Source organism: Astyanax mexicanus, chromosome 6 (assembly GCF_023375975.1).
Source record: "Astyanax mexicanus isolate ESR-SI-001 chromosome 6, AstMex3_surface, whole genome shotgun sequence".
Taxonomy (NCBI): Eukaryota; Metazoa; Chordata; class Actinopteri; order Characiformes; family Acestrorhamphidae; genus Astyanax; species Astyanax mexicanus.
Window position 1 is genome coordinate 46,581,036 of NC_064413.1, and position 21,887 is coordinate 46,602,922.

General features: G+C 37.6%; 1 protein-coding gene across 5 annotated transcripts in view; it reads right to left on the reverse strand.

Moving 5' to 3' along the window:
• The window catches only part of rreb1a (ras responsive element binding protein 1a), a 74,992-nt gene that overhangs the window by 11,523 nt on the left and 41,582 nt on the right, over positions 1-21,887 (reverse strand). For 4 of the 5 annotated variants that reach the window (XM_049480147.1, XM_049480148.1, XM_049480145.1 and 1 more), the window contains 6 exons: positions 18,091-18,225; positions 17,280-17,512; positions 10,214-10,300; positions 9,932-10,095; positions 4,418-4,565; positions 3,586-3,728 (listed from right to left, as the gene is read on the reverse strand). In XM_049480147.1, coding sequence (XP_049336104.1) covers positions 3,586-3,728; positions 4,418-4,565; positions 9,932-10,095; positions 10,214-10,300; positions 17,280-17,512; positions 18,091-18,225 — 910 coding nt within the window. The remainder of the gene's footprint in view (positions 1-3,585; positions 3,729-4,417; positions 4,566-9,931; positions 10,096-10,213; positions 10,301-17,279; positions 17,513-18,090; positions 18,226-21,887) is intronic. The other variant, XM_049480146.1, reaches the window with a different exon arrangement.

A 21,887-nucleotide genomic window follows, 5' to 3' on the forward strand; every position in this document is an offset into this window, starting at 1 on the left:
ATTATCTCTTAACTCTGAGTTCCATTTGGCTGTGAAGTTGTGGGTAATGCTGCTGGGTGAGTTTTCCTGTGTAAATGAGTGTTGTTGGATGGTGGACGGTGGTGGTGTTGGTTCATTTGGTGTGTTTGTCAGGCGCTGAGAGAGACAGCTGGCTAGTGTCTGTGACGCTGCACACAGCCCTTATCACCAGCCCTGCCCCTCACCACTGTGCCGAGGTGTCTGCAGTGACCGTAAGCTGCTTTATCTCACTGCACACACACACACACGCACACACACACACAAACGGCCCTGTGGTCAGCTCTGTGTGTATGAGTGTGTGTGTTTAGAGTCTAGGGACTTGTTTGTAATATCTGGTAAATTATTTAATCATTTAATAATATTAGTATTACCCCTGCAAACAACGCAATATATTTTTATTTTTATTTTTAATCTTCCATTTTTTTTCTCTTTTTTTTGTATGTTCTGGAAATTAATTAAATAAAAAGTAGTTTTACCATATGGCCTACCCCTAGTTTACTACACTAACTACTTTTTCCTATTCATTTAATGCACATTTTAAAAATGAGCAAAAACTTGCAATGAAAAACCTGTTAACGTATCCTAAAAAAAAAAAAAAAAAAAAAAAAAAAAAAAAAAAAATGAAATTTTGTCTTTTAACTCTGAGTTCATTAGGGCTGTGAACATAACACAATATTTGTATAGATATTTTTGTTACATTTAGCAAGTTCTCTCTTTTTTTGTATGTTCTGGAAAAAAGGTGTTTTACCATGTGGCTTACCCCTAGTTTACTACACTAACTACTTTTTCTATTCATTTAATGCACAAAAAAAAAAAATCTAAAAAAATGCTATTAAATTTGATCTTTTAACTCTGAGTTCATTAGGGCTGTGAACATAACACAATATTTGTATAGATATTTTTGTTACATTTGGCAAGTTTTCTCTTTTTTTGTATGTTCTGGAAATTAATTAAATTAAAATATATGTTTTATAGTTTTAGCAAATCGCTATTTTACTACCCCTAGTTTACTACACTAACTCACTTTATTAGAGGATGCTCCTGCATGTGCATATGGGTGGGGAGGGTGTGCAGCAGTGTGAAACAGGGAGTGACGCGGTCTTGGTAAGCGTTTGCGTGGAACAGATAACGCGTCTACGTCACGTGAGCTGAGTATCCCCGTATTTATTTATCAGTAGGCTTGTTTGCTCCTCTGCTCTGCATCACACTGCATTAGGAACTCTGCACAGTGGAACTCGATTCATAGCAGCCGAGATCCTCTTAACTAGCACTCTTAGCTCCCGCGATTACTCGGGATTAGCGCTAAATTTGCTGTGCTTCTATACAACAGTAACGGCACCGTCTCTCCAAACCCAAGAGGCCAAGCACCACTAACTCACTGCAGCACAAGCCAGTTCTGTGCAGCTACCCATTACCCATTAACTCCAGTCGGACAAGTTGGCCATTGCATGAGTAGTTTCAGGGCAGCAGACTGTGATGTCTCCAAGGATACTGCACCCCCACCCCCCAACAGAGAGGTCCAGCAGACTGCGTCCTGAAGCCTCCTTCTGTGACTCATTAAATCCCCTCAACACACACACACACACACACACACACACAGGCCTCCACGCTCTGTGGTACTCTCCCCCCTCCCTCCGCTTTTCCTCCTTGATTTCCTCCCTCTTTTCTCCATGCTACTCCCTACTTCAGAGCCCAGGGGCCAAATCGGGGGAGGGGCCGAATCCGTTTAACTTCTCATGCCTGAGAGAGACTAGGTTTTAAAGAGCTTGCAGACAAACACCATTATAAATCACCCAGGTATGACCAGTTACCATCCAAACGTGGGGGGACCCTGGGGGGCCTTTGGATGCATGATCGCATAAACTGTTCGTATCAGGTGTTCTTTAAAGTTAGCTAGTTCTAGTGCGCTCTCTTTTTGATAGACTTATCTTATTGAAAACAACCAACAACTCCTCCTTAAGTAAAAAAAAAAAAAAAAAAAACATTGACAACAAAAAGTTTGGGCAAAAAAGTTCAGCAAATACAATTTGGTTCTCTCTTACATTAAAATGTCCTATATTTTTTTGTTTTGTTGGTCTTCACTGATCACACTCTTGCTGTATGAATATCTTTGATTGTTTTTTCTCATTTTCTTCTTTTTACTTTCAATTTATTTATTTCCATTTTTGAATAGAAGGAGAGCTCTAACTGTCTATTTCTGTAAAAGTGCATTATTACTGCTATACAAGTGCAATGCCAACAAATAAATAATAATAAAAATAGCCTGTGGACGTTTCAAACTGTAAAGTACTTATACAGATCATAAACAGCTCTGGAAAAAAACTAATAAGTGACCACTTCAGTTTCTGAATTAGTTTCTCTGATTTTGCTAATTATAGGTATATGTTTGAGTAAAATAAACATTGTTATTTTATTCTATAAACTATTAACAACATTTCTCCCAAATTCCAAATAAAAAAATATTGTCATTTAGAGCATTTATTTGCAGAAAATGAAAAATGGCTGAAAAAACAAAAAATATGCAAAGCTTTCAGACCTCAAATAATGCAAAGAAAACAAGTTCATATCCATTACGTTTTAAGAGTACAGAAATCAATATTTGGTGGAATAACCCTGGTTTAAATCACAGTTTTCATGCATCTTGGAATGTTCTCCTCCACCAGTCTTACACACTGCTTTTGGATAACTTTATGCCGCTCCTGGTGCAAAAATTCAAGCAGTTCAGCTTGGATTGATGGCTTGTGATCATCCATCTTCCTCTTGATTATATTCCAGAGGTTTTCAATTTGGTAAAATCAAAGAAACTCATCATTTTTTAAGTGGTCTCTTTTTTTTCAGAGCTGCATACTCATACTGTAATATATGTATATCCCAAAGACATTTCGACTTTAAAACTAACCGTCCAAAAACAAAAGCAAATGAATTACTATAACAAAGAGAGAGGGACTCTCCATTCCCTCTGAATTAACTAATTTATTATGTAACTTTTTTATTCTTTAAAAAGAAGAGCGCTAAACTGTTTCTGGATATTTGTATTATCCTAAAAGTAAATAATAACAGTTATACAAGAGCAATGTTAAATGTGAGAATTTTTTTTTTATTTTTTATATCCCAAATACTTTTAAACTGTAAAACCTAAAACTTTGCGCCCGTCGACTGTCGCGTAACAAAAGCAGATTAATTGGTATACCAGCGAGAGGGGGTCTCTCCAGCCCCTCTGTGCTCGGATGTGTTAAATTATGACTGTTTCAGCACAAAGAATGCCACTATAATCTCCCAGCAACTGCAGCGGTCCAGCCCAAAGCCCAGCCTCTCGTGTGTCCCAGCAACACAGCTCCCACGTCAAACAAAGAGTCAACAGTCCTGCTCTACAACAGTGGACGACTACCATGTCTAACTGTCCTACCTAGCAACTGGGGGAGCTGCCACTGGATTTTTATTGTTGCTCATTATCATATCATTATGCTTTGCAGGCTTTTTGTATGTGGCATTTATACGTGTACTCTAAATGGACTGAATTATTTTTAAGTGGAAAAGTCCACAGTGTTTCATGTGTTTTTTTTGTACCTGAGAGTAGCATCAGGATGGCTTTCCATATGGACCTCCAGGTCATGTTTAGAGCTGAGGGTTTTAAAGCAGATAGGGCATGGTAGCGGTTCCTCCTGCACTTTAGTAGGTGCCGGCTCATCCACTCCATTATCCTCTGCAACCTGTAACAGAAAGAAGCTGTCAGACACACACATATAGAAGACCTTATACCTCTCTGGCTTCCTTTGGGTACAAATATTAAACTTTGGGAACACGAGAATGGAAGGAATTTCCTGTTAAATATACTGTAGTAAATATAAAGCAATGTAACTGTACTGCAATCTAGGGCTGGGTAATATATTGGAAGTATCTATATATTTAAAACTAGTTCACACAAGATCATATCAAAATAATAAAATAATTTAAGTATTCAAGGAGAATTTATAGTAATTTTACATCACATGTGGTACATGAGGTGGAACGAAATTGAATTCTCATGGTCCAGTTTACACCTAAAGAGCAATTTTTAAATAGATAAATATAAAGACAAAATAAAATAAAATAAAAAATGCAATAAGAAAATAGATAAGATAAATACACATAATGTGAAGGAGTAGGGAAGTAACAGCAAGTTACATGGATGATTATGAATAGAAATCACTAACATGAAAAGTTATAGGAATGAAGCTGTTTCTCACTCTGGTTATTTTGCACTTATTATGTACAATTAAATTCCAAGACAAGGGTAATTTGTCCTTATCTTAAGTGACCCTACAGTACACGAATGATTCCTGATAAGTTTTCCAGCACCAAGGAACAAACTATTGATGAGTAAAACTATGATCACTTGATTGAGACCTAGTAGTCTGACCTTTTTGCTGGGAGGCTCATCAGTTCGATCTACTTCATCATCATGGCTGAGCTTCCTCTTGGCTGTGGAGGAGCGTCTCCGTTTCATTGGTGATGGAGGGCTGGTAGGAACGGGGATGGCTGGGTCTTTATCGTGGATCTTCATGTGCCTGTAGATAGGTAAAGATGGACAGACTTCAATTTAAGTGTTTAAGGACAGAACAGGTTGATCAGTTCAGCTGATAACTTTATAAGCTACTTTTTGATTTCATTTTTCCTATTTTCTCTCCAATTTATACACCCAATAAACTCAACCCACTTAGGTGGGTTCAGGACTCCCCCTATCACTAGTGATGCCACAACACCAGGAGGATAAAGACTAACACACTAGTACCTCCTCCGACACAAATGAATACTTTATTATGGACTTAATTATAGTTTCAACTAATAAAAACACTAAAAATGAGACTAAAAATGAGCAGTCTACAAACAACACCAATGTGGCTTCCATTCAAAGCAGTGGTTCTCCACTTTGCAAATCAGTTAACTGAACCCCTGGGTGGGTTATTAAGTCTGGAAAGCTTGGAATGCTGGAATAATTAAAGGATGGATTATCTCTGAACGTTAGTGGAGAGAGGAATCTTTCTGCATCCCGTCTCCATGCTTCCTGATGGAAAATGCAGGATGAGGAAAGGCACTAATGGACTGAAACCCCTGCAATTATCCTGGAGTCTGCGTTTGCCCTTACATGGACTGGAGTCTAGGGCTAGGGGACCAGCCTCAAGAAAAACAGCGCAAAAGGGACGGGCAATGTTGCGTGAAGAGGGCTGGAGGCAAGTCCTCTTGGATCCTTTTGCATCTTGGTAGTCAGGAAGTGGAGGGTAACAGAGTTTAGAAATGTGCACTGTGGGGTTTAACATAAGGGTAGGGTAGTTTATTCCAAAAGTGTCTGTATAAAACCACTGCTATGCATTTCTCCTTTCTTCTTCTTCTTCTCCTCACTACCTGCATGCATGTATGTCTGTCTCCCACGCTCCACTTTTCACCAGCGAGAGGTGAAAAGGCTTTAAACCAGCTAAGCCAACCTGGGCAAAGGATCAAAGCTTACAGAACTCTTATGCAACAGGTTTGCTCTGATAAGAGTGTGTGTTTTTTCCACTGACACAGAAACGATCAACCAAAATCAGGATGGGTTTGTGCATCCCTGCAGCCTGAAGACTTTGTCTTTTGGAAGCTGTGCTTTTGTAACGCTCATGTGAGAGTGTCTCTGTCTGAGAGTGTGAAAAAAGGTCAGCCAAACTCTGGTCCTCAGGGTTTCAGCTTTCAGTCAGTGGTTTATTAATAGCAGGCAGTAAACTGGCCGCCCATGTGGGGACCTGACTATTTCGCTGCTCTGGGCTCTGAGCTCTGGACTCTGACCTCGGGTCTGACCAATCGCAGCAAACTTACTAAGGCACTGCCAAGTCAGCAAAGCGTGAATGGATGGGGATCACCTTATAGCCCTATAGATTAATACAGATGACTGCAACCTTCTTAATATATACATTCACACACATATACACACACATATATAATACAATGTAAACCCAATAAAAGTTTTTTTTATATGGCCTCAATAAAGCTTGATAATAAAGCTGCCACTTGAACTGTCTTATTACCAACCGTTCCTTTCCTCCTCCTGGGATGAACTCCCAAAGATTAAACACTCAGATAAATCCATTTCATTTTTATGACCTGCTGCAGAAGACCTGCTTCCTGTCCTTGGGTCAGGAGTGTTTATTTAGAGGTTTTTTTTTTCTTTTTTTTTTTCCAGAGCCAGCTAGCTAATCTGTAAAGGACCATAAAACCTGTTGATGCTTTAACAGGCCCTGTTCCATCTAACCCAGGACAGACATTCCAGCACAGCACAGTGCCTCACAGCAGAGGCAGGGGGCGCTGTCGTGTCAGAAAGTTCTCAATGCAATGTCACACCAAGGGCACTCTCTACTCAAGCACTACCCTGTGGCCGTTGAACAGTGTAACCAATGCCGGAGGAGTTAAAGCAAATAAAAGCAGCCAATCAGCTCGCGGCCCTGCACCCCTCTCTCCTCTGCAGAGTTGTGATCCTCTCTCTCCAAGGCAACGGCGACTCCCTCCTCCCTACCCCCTTCCATGTGATGCTTTGGCACAAAATGGCTGCCTCCCTGCCAGTAACATAGACAACTTCCTCATGCATCAGGCTCTGCAACAGCAGCCTGACAACACAAACTCCTGTACTTCTGTACAGATCCCTGTGTTTCTGAGTCAGTATCAGTATTATGTGCTTTTGTGTCACAGCGTAGTTGTTTAATCAGAACTTTGAGAAACAATATATCAAACTAGATTTAATGATGAAAACTTTGATGTAAGGGTGCTATTTTAAGTGGTTACATTACCACTATTTTTTCCACTATTTTTTAAAACATTTTCATTAAAAAGATCAAACTATTTGAACATGTCCCATAATTTGGATGAGAAAGTAACTGCCCCTTTAAGAGAGCAAATTTTTACGCCACTGACTCCACATTCTTCACACTGTTTTAGTTTCAAGGGACTAGAGACACTTCCTGCACGTTCAACAATTAATAATATTTAATTGCTCTTTCATATGGCTCTATATTTAGCTAAGGTAATGCTTAACAGCTGTCTATCCTCTCCTGGCACAGTATAATTTTAGAAAAATTAAAATGTATCTTTAAAACAGATCACCATGAACAATAAAAAAAAGGATTTTTTTGGTTTACTCAGAAGTCTTATATGGCGATTATAAAACAAAAAAAAGAAAAACCTTAATTTCAAGTCATTTTTTAAATGTATGTCAGTGCAGCATCAAGGTAAGGAACTTTTTTTTTTGGCATAGCACCTTTAACACACAGTGACTATTCAAAATGATTTACGCAAACATAGAAAAGTGAATAAAAGAAATAGAAGAAAATAAAAAGATTTGTTAAAAGAAATCTTTGAATGCAGCTCACACTGAGACCCAGGGGAGACAGGGGATGGAAAAGAAAGACAAACAGGCCGGTCTAGAGGCGGACAGACCAGATTCTCTACTCGTCAGTCATCACACTATAGAAATGTGCTAACCAGCAGCAGCTCGCAACTCATCAACAGCTTCACACTGAAACCAGCTCACATGAACATTTAGAGCACTGTACAGAATGATTTACAGCATCACTTTGATGCATGCTGAGAAAACTGATCTTATTTACTGATACACAAAGTGATGTGCATAAACAGGTTTGATCTGGAGTAAACTAGGGTGTAAGATATCTCTAATTACTGGGCAAAATGATGATCTGCATCTGGCAGTTCTACGCATATGTTTTTTTTTCATGATGAAAATTTATGAAAAGTTGAAAGTTATGTTTCTCCTATAAATGTTTGTAGAATGTAGTTATTTTGTGTGAAATATGTCACATCACTGCTCTTACAATGTTTTAGAGGCATATCGCCATCACAGTTTCTAGCAATACAATTGCAAAACACAGCTACTACTGTTCTAGCTGGCCCTAGACTAGTCCCATATGGTCGCATATGAACTCTGTAGTGGTTAGTTAGTGGTGGGAATGTGACCCTGACCTCCATCTGACCTAAATATCAATTGTACTCTACAAATTTGAGCTAAACTCCTCCTATAGTTACAAATACTCCTGTAGTCCAGAACACAGGACCTTCTTTTTGTATTTACTTTTAGCTCCTGTCCCACACAGGTACCAATAAGCATAGACTATGATCTCACATTATTTATTGTGATGAATTTTGGTGTGCTTGGATTTTTCCCTGTATGACAACAAACCCAACCAATCCAAGGGAAAAATGTTCCAAGATTCCTTGCAATACTTTTTTTCCACCGATTCAGACCAGAGCATACAAATGAAGTCTAAAAACGTATTACAATGATAATGCAAGTAGCTATGTATACATGCATCCACACTATCAGTGCTTACAGGACATAGAGACCATAAACATAACGTTCTTTCATGGTCTTTCTGAAGAGATAACTGAAGATTACTGTTTCTCTACCGTCTCTCTAGACCCCCGACTCATGCTTCACACCTTCACCCCCTGTAACCCAGAGAGGATGTTCACGTTAACCCCTCCACCATCACGGCCTGCTGCTAGGAGATACCACAAAGTAGAGAGATGGGGGAAGGGCTTCAGAGTCATCCTCCATTTCCTGCTGGCTTCCCTCCTTTCACAACAAACTGTCTATCCTGTGCAGAGTCACGAGCACCTCCACACAAACACACACACACACCAACGCCCATCTATTTATCTCAGTAGCACACTCGTCCAATGTGTAACCCCCATCGAGGCAGGCTGGCAGAGGAGCATCAGGGTGAGGTCTGAGGACTGTAACTGATCAACAACACAAAGACTTAAAGACTTGCCTCAGGAGAATCTTTAAATACTGACAGATGAGTTGGGAATGAGTTGTGGATGAGTCGGGAATGAGTTGGGGAATTCTTGGGGATGGGGTTGGGTTGGGTTGAGGATGCAGTTGGTGATGGGTTGGGGATAAGGATGGGGTTGGGGATAAGGATGGAGTTAGGGATAAGGATGGAGTTAGGGATGAGTTGGTGCTGGGTGATTATCATCCTACATCCTGACCTCTCGAACACAATCAAACTTTGAAAGGAATTGGAAAGACCATGGACAGTCAAAAACAGTGGAAGGAACAACTAATGAGCAGGTGTCCCAACACTTTTGTTATTATAGTACATGAGAAACTGAACACCACTTTAAGTAGATACAGAGCAGAACATGCCTCTCCTGGCATGCAACTCTTTCTCTCTCTCACACACACACACAAACGACTTCAGCCACTAGGATACACAGGTACTGGTAATCTGGGGATTAGAGCTGATTGTTCAGTAGCTAAGCATGAAGGCAGAGTGCCACAGGTGTCTGGATGCTCCTGCTCTGCTCATGTCTCTGCCTCTACCTCTTTCTCTCTTTCTTTCTATGTGAAACACGCAAACCAACTCCTGATAAACCACCACTGCAGATGAGTCACCTGCACAAATATTCATACACAGTGTTCAGACTTGTGTGCACTTGGCCCTGTCCCCAACTACCAAATAGCACATAATTGTCTCGGTGGCTCCCATCAATACCAGAACACTATTTCTGTGAAACGCCTCATGCTCAGGTGCCACCTACAATTCCCTGTGGCTATCAACCCTTCGATACATATACATAATATAATATGTAATAATATAATATAATATAATATAATTGAAGTTTATATATATAACTTCAATTAGCCAATTAACATATTTCATTAGAATATTTAAATATTTTTATATTCCAATTCCAATGTCCAAACAATTCATACTATTCATGGTTCAATTATATAATGTGTAAATACAGAAATGATCAAGCTATTTTATCATCATCAGTGATAATACAGTGGCCTTAAAATGACAATAATACAATTTATTTATAATTATTTCTGGGGCAATATATTGCTTAAAAAATGGCCTAGATCCTGCCACCTAGAAGCAGTGCTGACCTGTGCATGTTGCCGTTGGTGGTGAAAGTCTGGCTACACACTCTGCATTTGTAGGGCCTCTCCCCGCTGTGCACCAGCATGTGACGGTCCAGTGAGCTGGCTGAGCTCAGGCACTTTCCACAGATGCTGCAAGAGTGATCTGCTGCTCCAGCATCAGAGTTATGCTACAGAAAATACAAGTGAAAAACAATTTAGGGACATTGAGAACTGCGCAAAGCTGCACACTAATTTGGCACTAGGCAAATTATATTGTGTGTGTGTGTGTGTGTGTGTGTGTGTTACCTGGCGAATGTGCATTGTAAGCTGGTGCTGGCTTTGACAGCTTTTGTCACACAGTGGGCAGACAAGGGGAGAGCTATCTTTGGTTTCCTAAAATAAAAAGACGACATAGACATATTAAATAATCAATATTCCAAACTTACATTAAACATAAATAACAATATCTCACATATTATACCACAAGATAATGAATTACTAAGACAACATTCGATATGTGGTCATTTTATGAGCATCCATGCATCCACGACATTTGATAAAATCCATTAAGCCACAAGACAGTTGAATAAATCAATAAATGAATTAATTAATGAGTGAGTTTCCAGAGCTTACAATTATATGAAGAAAAAAAAAATTCTCAAAAGTACAATTTTATTTAAGTATGTAGTCATTTTATGTCAGTCTTGACCACTGTGACATTGCATATAAAATAACATTGAATATTTTTATTTTATTTTAATCAAATATATACAATATATTTAATCTAACAAGACAAAATCATTCTTAATAAAATGTAAAAAGAAAAAACAATCTGTACATATATTTAGATTGTCTTAAAACCCATAATTTAAATTGGTTTTTAAATTATTTATTTATAAGTAAATCACTGGTTATTTAAATGACACCACAAAGAGGAAGTGACATCATTTGAGCCTTTGGAGGAGCCCGGAGTGAAATAGGCTAGTTAAGATATGAAGACGTTAAGGATAGTTAGGAGCTTTGTAGAAACAATATGAAAAAATGCTATTAAAATTAAACAATAAAAGTTTTGTTTTATTTTTAACATTTATTCATTATTTAGGTATACTTGAATTATACATCTCTTCTATGTCTCAGATACGTCAGCAGCTATGCATGCATATAAACCATAAGAAAACTATAACCATATACATAAGATATATTTTGTATATTCCATGATGCAGCAAATGCATTAATCCAGTTCTTTATTCTGTTCATATTGCTTGGTTGTCTTGTGTGCAGGTTTAAAAAGAAAAAAAGTGTGGGTAAAGTCCCATCTGGTGGCAGGGAGTGAGGCCTTGCTTTGTGACCTTGAGTGGTTTAGTCAGTCCTCCCTGTATATGTAAGATATTGGGCTAAATAAATACTGAGCTGGACAAATATGGGAGTATGATGTGGACTCTTATACGTTCTGTTCAGCTGAATTGAGACTGAATCTCTTCTTGAGTTGAATTGGCAGTAACTCAAACAATCCGTCTCTTTGAATTGTCACTCAGTGGTTTGGTTTCTATTGTGTGACACAGACTAATCCTGCAAATTTAATCCAGATACAAAAAGACGATTACTTCAAAGTTCTGGTTCAGTCTAAAGTTCTCTCACTAATTTCTTTGTGTGTGTGTGTGAGAGGAGCATCCTGATTGGAAGTAGTTGGTTAGTTTGTGCACAGGAGTGTGTGTGTGTGTGTGTGTGTGTGTGTGTGTGTTTTTCTCGTTCACCTTGAGTGGCAGATCAGTGTAACCCCACACCATGTGCTCCCTCCCACTGATGTTGACAGTAGAGCAGATCATTAACTCTGAGCTTGGTGTGGAGCTCTGCACAGCGCACACTGCAGGCCCACAAGGCCACATCCACACTGCATGTCATGCCATCACACACAGCATCACACACACACACACACACACCCACACCCACACACACACACACACACACACACACACACACACACACACACACACTTATACTATTTGACTTGCACAGGGCAATCGTTTAGTTACACATAACCTATTGTGTAAGCAAACAAACAAACAAAAAAAACCTACATTACACACTACACTATATGGCGTATCACTGTAGGATGCCTGGATATCAGGATGCCTGTTCGTTAATAAACTGCTGTGAGGATTGGATTGCATTTAGTGACATCATGCATGCACATATGTGTGATAGTGAGGTCAAGATGCCAGGATCTATTCACCCCATCCAAAAAGTATTAACCTGAGCACCACCATTACAGAGAACACAGTTCCACTGCTCAACAGCTCAGTACTGTGGGAATGTACACCCTGGCATAAGCATAAGGCCAATAGGCCCATATTTATCTGCTCCAGAGATCCCTAATCTATTGGCACAGTTCTCTACAGGGGTAAAACACGCTGTGTGTGCACATTTATATACAGTATTAATAAAAATAATAAAAAATAATAAAATTAATAAAAATAATCGTACAATTAATATTGAATAGAAGAATAGGACATATATGTATGTATTACATTTAAATAAAATTGTATTAAAATCACTGAAATTTTATTTATTTGCAATTCATATGTATACATTTTCTTTTAAATTAATGTGAATAGTGATAATTTAATTAAATTGATGCAAATATGAATACTACTTTTAGTCAATTTGTTTGTTTTTCTCTGTAAAGCCACTTTGTGACACATACTGTTGTGAACAGTGCTATAGAAATAAACTTAAATTGAAATCAATTGAAATGAAAAATTAGGACCCATCTATCTGTCCTGCTATTTACAATGCTCACTTTAGTATAGCATTTATTTTAATTGATATGGCCGTAATATATTTATATTATAATAATATTTCAGCACATGTTTGCGATAACAATATTCCTGGCGATAGAACAAAACATTGAATTTTTTTAATTAATTTTAAGGATATACAATGTTGCAACAAAAGAATAAATATTTTAGTATAAGTAAAAGTTCAATACATTCAGTAGAATAAAAAAATATATTTCATAAACAGTACCTTAGCAATAACATTAATTTTTGCCAATATTGCTATAAATAATTTTTTGCCATATTATAAACACTCTATAAACACATTCTCAAGTCTGAAATGTCTGTGTAATCTATAAAATCTATATGCTGTTCCCATATGCTTGTACAGCCTTGTATTTCCCTGCCCAGGATGGGAATAAGTCTTTTTGGCACAGTTTTGATGGAAAGCTGTTACTGGATCTAACTATGACTCACAAAATCCAGTTTGCATCCAGACACACGGTTTGAAGTTAGGATAAGTTAATAATTCTCCAGCTAGATGGGAGGTATAAGTCAAGGTGTGATGGATCTGAGCAGAAATATTTAAATCTGGAGCCAAAATGCTCAAAACATCGCCTAAACACAACTTCAGATAAATGAAAATGTTTCTATAACTAGTGTGTGGCAGGACTCTTCAGTTTATTGCAGTTTTAGAAGTTTAGAAGTTTTCTGTTTATTAAGTTGTAAACTAAACACTAATAAAACACTTATTCAGTAAAAGCATGAATACGCACATCCTCTACTTCAGACGGAAACTTTCTGACAGCCTTAAGAAGATGTTCAGGATTAGACAGAACATATTAAGCATCATCAAGTCGCACTTAATCTGTGTTACATGGGATGTAAACAAACCTACACACCAGTGGTGTAACACCTTGTTAAGAGGACCTGTACAGATCAGAGACATTTAAATCAAGAAAATCCTCAGATTCACTCAGATAAATGGGGGACAAAATTTCACAGTCTCACAGTTGGTAACCTGTGAACTTTGAGGCAGGTCAGCAGTCACCTGACCCTACACCTGTGTTAGAGTGCAGGGCTTGTTTACCAGCGTGGCCGGGTTCAGCAGTGCCCGTCTGCCCTGCTGCTGCTGTGGGGTTAATCCACCCAATTACATAACTCGTCATAAGCCTCTTCTGTTTCCTCAAAAGAGAGTCAGAAGCCTGAGAAAGCAGCACTTCTTCAGGAGAAATAAAGAGACTAGCCTAGAATTCAGTTTCACAACACGCCATAGCACACTGTAGATTCTGCTAATGATGCTCATACATGCAGTGATGCTCATGCATATGGTTTTGGCACTGCTGTCCAAAAAAAAAAAAATAATAATAATAATAATAAATAAATAAATAGATACATAAAATACATAAAATAGAAACAAAGATGTGTCACTCTGAGAATTGAAGTTTCTAAGACTTTTCTTTTTGCTTAGATTTAACATATTCAGAGGAAAATAATATAGAAATCAAGGCATGAACAAAGATTATGGCACATTTTACATATTGTGACCCCCTCCTGACATTTTAAATGACAAATAAACGTTTTACTGTAAATGATAACTAAATAATGAATTATAATTAAATCATAAAATATATTAAATATAATTTGTGTTCTAAAATGAGCTGAAAAATCACAACATATATAAATGTCCTATAATTGTAGTTCATGGCACATTTATTGTATTTTGTAATGTTCAATTAAGCATATTAAAAAAATAAGCATTAAAATAGTCCAGAAGTGTGTAGTATGCAAAAGTTGACACTCATATAATGACAAAAAAGGGATAAAATGAGACATATTTTTTTATTTTTTACATTACACAATAAATCATTTAAATTTCAAATCTACATAAGCTCTTGTATTAATTTATTTCAAATATTAATTTGACAATTGAATCCTTTCAATGAATAACTATTTAGTAACTATTTCTATGAAGTGAAACTAGTTGTTATTCTCTAATTGGGAAAGCTTTTTTTAGATTATAAACTAAAAACGCACTATATAGATTTTTTTTATTCATTAAGGGACTTAAAATAAAAACATAAAAAGGAGCCAGATTTCTACAAAAATGGAAGGATATATTTTATGATGTATGATATTTTGTTAAAATGGCTCAATTATTTCAGTATTAATAATAATAATAATAATAATAATAATAATAATAGTTTAATCAAGCATCTTGTTGAAAGGTCACTAAATTTCCAAATCTAAACAAAATCTTAATATAATACAAAATAGGTAAAAATACAAAAACACAGCTCTAAAAACAAGATGTTTCCAGAGTCTGAAGCGCTGAGGACTTTAGTTTAGGGTCTGAAGCAGCACCTGTTGTGCTGCGCAGGGGCAGTTCCAGGCCTGAAAGTGCACGCTTTAATTGGAGCCATGTGAGGCTGAGCAGTGTGGACAAAAGCAGGATTGAGGGCCAGAGGACCATGTGTCACTCCGTCTCAACACTGGAGCGCACTCTGTCTGCAGTAACACACACTCCATCATCTGCGTCATGCCATCCTCTCTTACAGCTGATGCACACACACACACACCATTCTGACACTTTTACACACACCTGCCCTCGAGCCACACACACTCCCGCCACCGCATCAGCCCGGCTCAGCCTATAAAATACAGCCGTTCCTGTAGCCGTGCTCATAAGCCACATATCAAAAAGCAGCACTTTTGCCAAGCTGCTATATTAATGGACGTCTCGTATATCACTGCGGCTCAGCACATTCAGTGCACCAGGCACCGGCACAAAGACAAGACTACAACATCACTATCACCGTCCTGTCATCTCCTCTGTAACGTGGAGCTGGCTGAGGATTATTTCAGTCTGGATACAGAATACATACTGTTATTGTCACACAAATATCTTTTATGTCCATTTCTGCCATTTTTGATTCTGACAAAATGTGAATCTTAGTTTAGTTTAAATTTAAATATGATAAATGTACTGTAATCAAATATTTTATATAGACTTATTATATCTGCGTTTCTCATCAAACAACTAGTTTAACAAACTAGTTTATCAAATCTCCCAAGATTCCTAGTGTAATTATTGCACTTTTTATTTAGACTTTTAGTCATTTTATTTGATAATCTGATTTATTTTGTAATTGCTTATTAAATTTAAATCCTTGGTTTTAAATCATTTGTATACTTTCCATACTTAGTTGTTTTATTACTCTATTATGTAATATCTACATTATCTCATGTTTTTTTTTATTTTACCTCTCATTTTACAGATGTTTTTAAATGCTTCATTTAATTCTCATGATTTGTAATTATTATCGGCTATGAAAAAATCTCCCTAAACGTTTACCATAAGTATAAATAAAGGTTGATTGATTAATCAACCTTGATTGATTAAAGTAAATAAGGTAAGCTGATGGTGAAACTGCTTTAGTTCACAGAGATGCTTAGAGGCTGAGATGCTTCTTTTCAAAAAAAAGTTTTTATAATTTAAGAAACATTAAGTGCACTTTTCTTAACTACTTAAAGGAGAACTGTAGTGTAAAATGGTTTCGGGTGAAGTAAAAGATGATAAAAAGTACTTACCTTTGATAAATAGCCCCCAGTTAAGTAATGGGGGCGCTCGGAGCCGAAGCTAGCGTTATACGATGTAAAAAGTGTTTTTAATAAGCTTCTTATGCACTTTTTAAGTTAATAATGCCTCGTTTTAAATGTCATGGTTCTCCGGATTCTAGCAAGGAGGTGTGGAGCTACTTTGAGCTGGATAGCGGTGAGAAAAGCGATTTATCAGGGTAAATTATGCCCCCTATCACCCAGTCTGAAGGGTGTTCGGACAAACTGTTAAAAGTTCTGGATCTCGGCACGCTGTGGGAGAATGGAGGTGTGCTATTCATCAAAAGTAAGTACTTTTAATCGTGTTTTCTATCATTTAAGTTTAGATTAAATATACGAAAATCAACGAAGAAATCTAATAATTATTATTGTAGTTATTTTCAGTAGCTACATCATCTTCAATAATCAAAGCTTTAATACCGGACTCCTGACTCCTTCAAAGTCTAGAACCTGCTGTGCTGAGCTGGTCTGAGTGTGACTGGCAGCAGTGTGCCAGAGAGCATCTGTTGAGTGCATTGGACATGCAGCTATGTGCAGCGGCAGCTGGAAACTTGCTGGCAGGCTGCGGTGAACACCAGTGCTTATTTTAAATGGACAAATGAGAGCATCTGTGAGAGTGAGTGTACAAAGCTTTGCGTGTGTCCACGTGTGTGTGTTGAAGTCATTTAAAGTTTGAATATGAGGCCTTACTAATACACCGTTACCATATACAAAAACTTTAGAGAAGAAAAGAAAAACCCTAATATTGACTTTCAAAGGATTTCAATGTACAATATGCAAATTCACACATGTTAAAAGTGATGAAATGAAATCTCAGTCAGTAAAATGGTACCTTTGTAAGTCCATTTATGCCTAATTATTTAATACACATTTAACATAAATGGACATAAATAATTCTAAAGGAATAAAAGAGATTTTTTTGGAAAAGAAAAACAAATAGGTGTACTTGTGTGTACTTGTATATTTAAAACACATACTTGTACCTGGCTCTTTCTGCCATTGCGGCTGGCGCCCGGGCTCTTGTTAGGGGTCTTGGTGGGGGTGCTGGAGGCTGTCTGCACTCCTCCGTTCAGAGTTGCTTTCATCACAGTGCTCATCATTGAGTTGATGGACGACAGGTCCTCTCCATCCACTCCATTTATCCCATCCTCTGCTGTGAACTGTCCATCCATCCTCTCTGACATTCTGTCCTCCAAATCTCTTGGACTCTCTAAAGAGATTTCCAAATATAAGTGAAACTTTGCAAACTTTGATTATGATAGAATAGTTTAATAAATAACTGTATAATAATTCTTCCTGTCCAGGGTATATCCTAGCTTGTACCCAATGGCTGCCCCCAAGACCAAGAATATATTAAGCGGTTTGACGAAGAATGAATGTATAATAAATTAAAAATACATATAATCAATTAGATAGATACACTGATGCATTTATCTCTAAAACATGGCAATACTCCTTTTTCATGCAAGAACTAAGTGAATGTTTTGTGGACTTTATTGTAAGTTTTTTTGTTTGTTTGACTACATAATAGGTCTATGCATGACTATAAATTATTTATATATGATTTACGACCAAATTCATTATCCACACTTATCCAAATAAATAATACTGGACATATAAAATCTGTCTTTAGTAGATATATAATAAAAAATGAAAACAGTGTGTTTTTCTTTTTTTTTTTGTTGCTAAAAACAGCAAAAAAGTATTTTTCTAATGTGATAATTAGGGGTGGGTGATATAACACAATATTTCAGAGTTTGTTTCTCAGCTAGGTGTGGTCATTCTTACCTGTGTGTTTCTCTTGTGTCGGTGTGAGGATGGCTTTCTCTGTCTCCTCCTTCTGCTGCTGCTTGGTCTCCTTGGTGCTAAGTGAAGAGCTGAGCACCTCTGAGGGTCTTTTCTCCTCCACCAAACTCTCCATCACTGCAAGAGAGGAACCAGGTATATTTAGTTCAGTTCTACTGCTTTACTGAACACTTTAACATTAAAAAATAATGTAAATTCACTCATGTTCTGTCTTATTTAGGGAGTCATTCCATAAAGAGTGTCAAATTATAGGGCCTTTCCCCAGTCCACTGTAATTAATTTAATAATTTAATTCTACACAACAACCAGGAGTGGTGATAAAGCACCATCACGTCAGTAGCTGAATAAGCTGCTGTAATAGAGGCCCAGTCTAATTGTTGGTCCGGGGTAAAGGGTCAGTGTACAGAGCAGAGTGTCCTCTACCCCAGCCTGAGAGACGAGGCATAGCACACTCTGACATGGCTCTGGCCCTGTGCGTGCTTTACGACTCCAGCACCTGTCCACACGGCACAAGAGAGAGTGTTTACGTGTGTGTGTGTCTGACGGTCGGTGTGTCTGTCTGTCTGTCTCATGACTACACAAGCACATGAGTGGAGGTCAAATAAATAATCTCTGTTTTACGTTATTAAGTACCCCTAAAGTACTGAAGTCCATAATTTATTTCACTTGATTTTTAAATACTTTATAACTACTGTGTAGAATTTCATCATGAATGGGCCATTAAAAAAAATTATGGAAAACTCATTACATTAAATACAATTAAAGCGCCCAAATCACAGACAATGTTCCTTTATTGTCTTTAGAACAATTTTTTTTTAAGAATTCAAATGTAAATTTAAAATTATAAGGGAAAAAACACATGCCCCTTTCCAATTAATTGAATTTACATAAATGTACCTATTCAGCATACCGTTGTTCAGTCCCTCTCATTCATTCTGAAGGACTGTTTCAGCACTGGCAGCTTTTTAGGTGAGGCACATTACAACACAGCCAATCATTTACATATATCAGCATTAAAGAGACATTAACAAAAAAAGCCAATTATGTCTAACAATAACACTAGAGGCTATATATGGCTTTAAAATACAAAAAAAACACATGTATATATTAGAAATCTCCTCATCCAATACACCTTCTGAAATTGTCAATATTAGTTGGGGGAGTTAACTTTAAATAAAAAAAAAACTTGGAATGGTGAAAGGGTGACTTGACAGTGAGTGCTAAATAAAATCTCATTCATTAGAGGACATCAGGTAAAAAAGTAAAATATTTTGTGCTACTCTAAAAAAAAAAAAAATCCATTTTGGATATTATGATATTATTTGTGCTTAGGGGTGGGCGATATGGCTCTAAAATAATATCACAATATTTCAGGGTATTTTTGCGATAACGATATACTTGGCGATATAGGAAAACTAAAATAATTAATTAATTTCAGGAATATAGTATAATAGTATAACAGAATAATCATAATGTGGCAACATAAATAAATAATGCATAAAATAATATAATGCAGCAAATAATATTGCAGAATATTTAGTGCATGCATATAAACTGCAAACTAAAACAATTATACAATAAATACACCTAAAGCTTCACAGTAAATAATAGACTACTTTTAAGACAGAACAGCCCTATTATCACAATATGGATTTTTAATATCATGATATTTCTGTGTCACGATATATTGTATACGATATAATATTGCCCACCCCTATTTGTGCAAAACACTTTTTTTTTCTTTGAATTTAAGGAAAAGTATCTGATGCTTAAATGTCTTCCAATTGTATTATTTAGCAACAACAGAAATTATCTGATTGGTTGGATTTCATAGCAGCATCATTAAGCAGAAAAACACTGACCAATTCACAATGACTGCACAGTGAACGAACAAAAAGAAGATGCAGAATTGGTGTGATCAGATAAAAGCTGTCCTAAAAAGCAACAAAAGACTGGGGAAAAAAAACTGACTGAAACAAAAGTGAGGGGAATCCCTGAGAAAGAAGCATAGAGAAAGGAGGATACAGGGAAATATGTAAAGATGAAAAGACAGAGAGAGAAAGAGAGGAGAGAAAGTAGGAGGGAGAGAAAGCACTAAAGTGAAAAAGATGAAGTAGCTGGCTTCTCCCTCAGCTAATTGCCATTTCCCGTTTACAGCCCCACAGGAAACACTTCTCCGGTTCAGGCCACTTCCTCCTTACAAGAGAGAGGAGAGCGACACAGCAAGAGCCAGAAAGAGATGTGTGCAATGGTCTCAATGAATGTAGCACAAGTGATGGAAATCCCTAGGAAGCTATTGGTCAAAAACACACTAATGCTAAAGCCTGCTAGCCTAGCCTACCTCACTGCTGGATTAGCAACACCCTCACAGCTTTACCCAGTACGAAAGGCAAGCCCTGTTTGAAAGCAAACATGAAGATCTGTAACCTGCTAAAGCATCAAATGTGCAGAAGCGACAGGGTGGGTAATGCGGAGGGGCCCTGAGGGGGAGGAGGAACACCGACATGTTTGTTCAGGAAAGGAGAGGAGAGAAGAGAATGGCTGAGAGAGACAGAGTGAGAAAGAAAGCGGGGGGAGTGAAGGAACTGTATCAGGGGCCAAAAGTTCTTCTGACACTCAGATTTCAACCGTCCCCTCACACTACCCAGATTATCTGCACTCAATAAGTAACTCCAGCACAACTTCATCCATTATTCATAGTCCCAGTTTGTGACTTCAGGCCACACCTTCAATATATGGATGCAAACTGTAGAGCGACTGTGGACCTGGAGGAGGTTCCAGAAGTCATAAAACGCAATCAGTACTAATTTAATCAGATACACTAATTTTACAGCAGTTTGCGGACATTTGCTCAACCAACTTCCAACAGTACTGGTTTTATCACTCCAAAGAATGCAGTTCTAGTCCAACACAGCCCAATGCTTGGGGGCTTTACACTCTCCAAGCTATAGTGGCCCGACACTCTGCATGGTGACCTTAGGCTCATGTGACCAGGGAATGCCTTTCTGTGGAGATTACACAAGCAGTGTGCAAGCACTTTTTGTGGCTTTGTCAGCATACCTTAAAGTAGCCAAATTCACTCAATTAGAAGTGATTTCTGGTTGCTTTTAGAGTCAGTGTTGGAAATTCTGCCAAAGGGAATAAAAGGGTAAAAAGGGGAAATTCAATGACCAGACATACTATTAAAACCATTGACATGTGAAGTGAATATCCTTGATTATCAGATGGGATGGAATCTAAATTTTAAAGCTGATGTCCATAAGTTTTGGAATTTATAGACCTTTCAGGTGAGAATGGGTAATTGCACCAAGCATGCGGAAGAATCATTTTTAACTTGGCGGGTGTGATGCAGTCTCCTTTCAGAGCGGATAAATCCGATTCCAGGTTATGTTCAGACAGAAAGAAAGAGAGAGAGAGAGAGAGAGAGAGAGAGCGTGCTCAGTCAGAAACTTCAACTACACACTTTGTTTTTACTTTGAGTGAATGAGCTACTGAGCTTTGAGTTTCCCCTTCTGAAGTCCCCATTGCTCCACCAGCTGCTCGCGTTCAGTAAAACTAAGCAGGATCCTTTTTTAGAGGCTGTACATGTGACATAAGTACGTAAAGACATGTGACGTGGCCAGAAGAACTCCTGCTAAAAGCGACCCAGTTTTTTTTGCATAAATATTTTAAACACAATATTCCCTTCTTCACTTTGCTCTTAGTTTAGAAACAAAATAATATAGACTGCCACTTTAAAATGTAGAATGTGGAATAAAAATAGGCAAAATCAGCTGGGT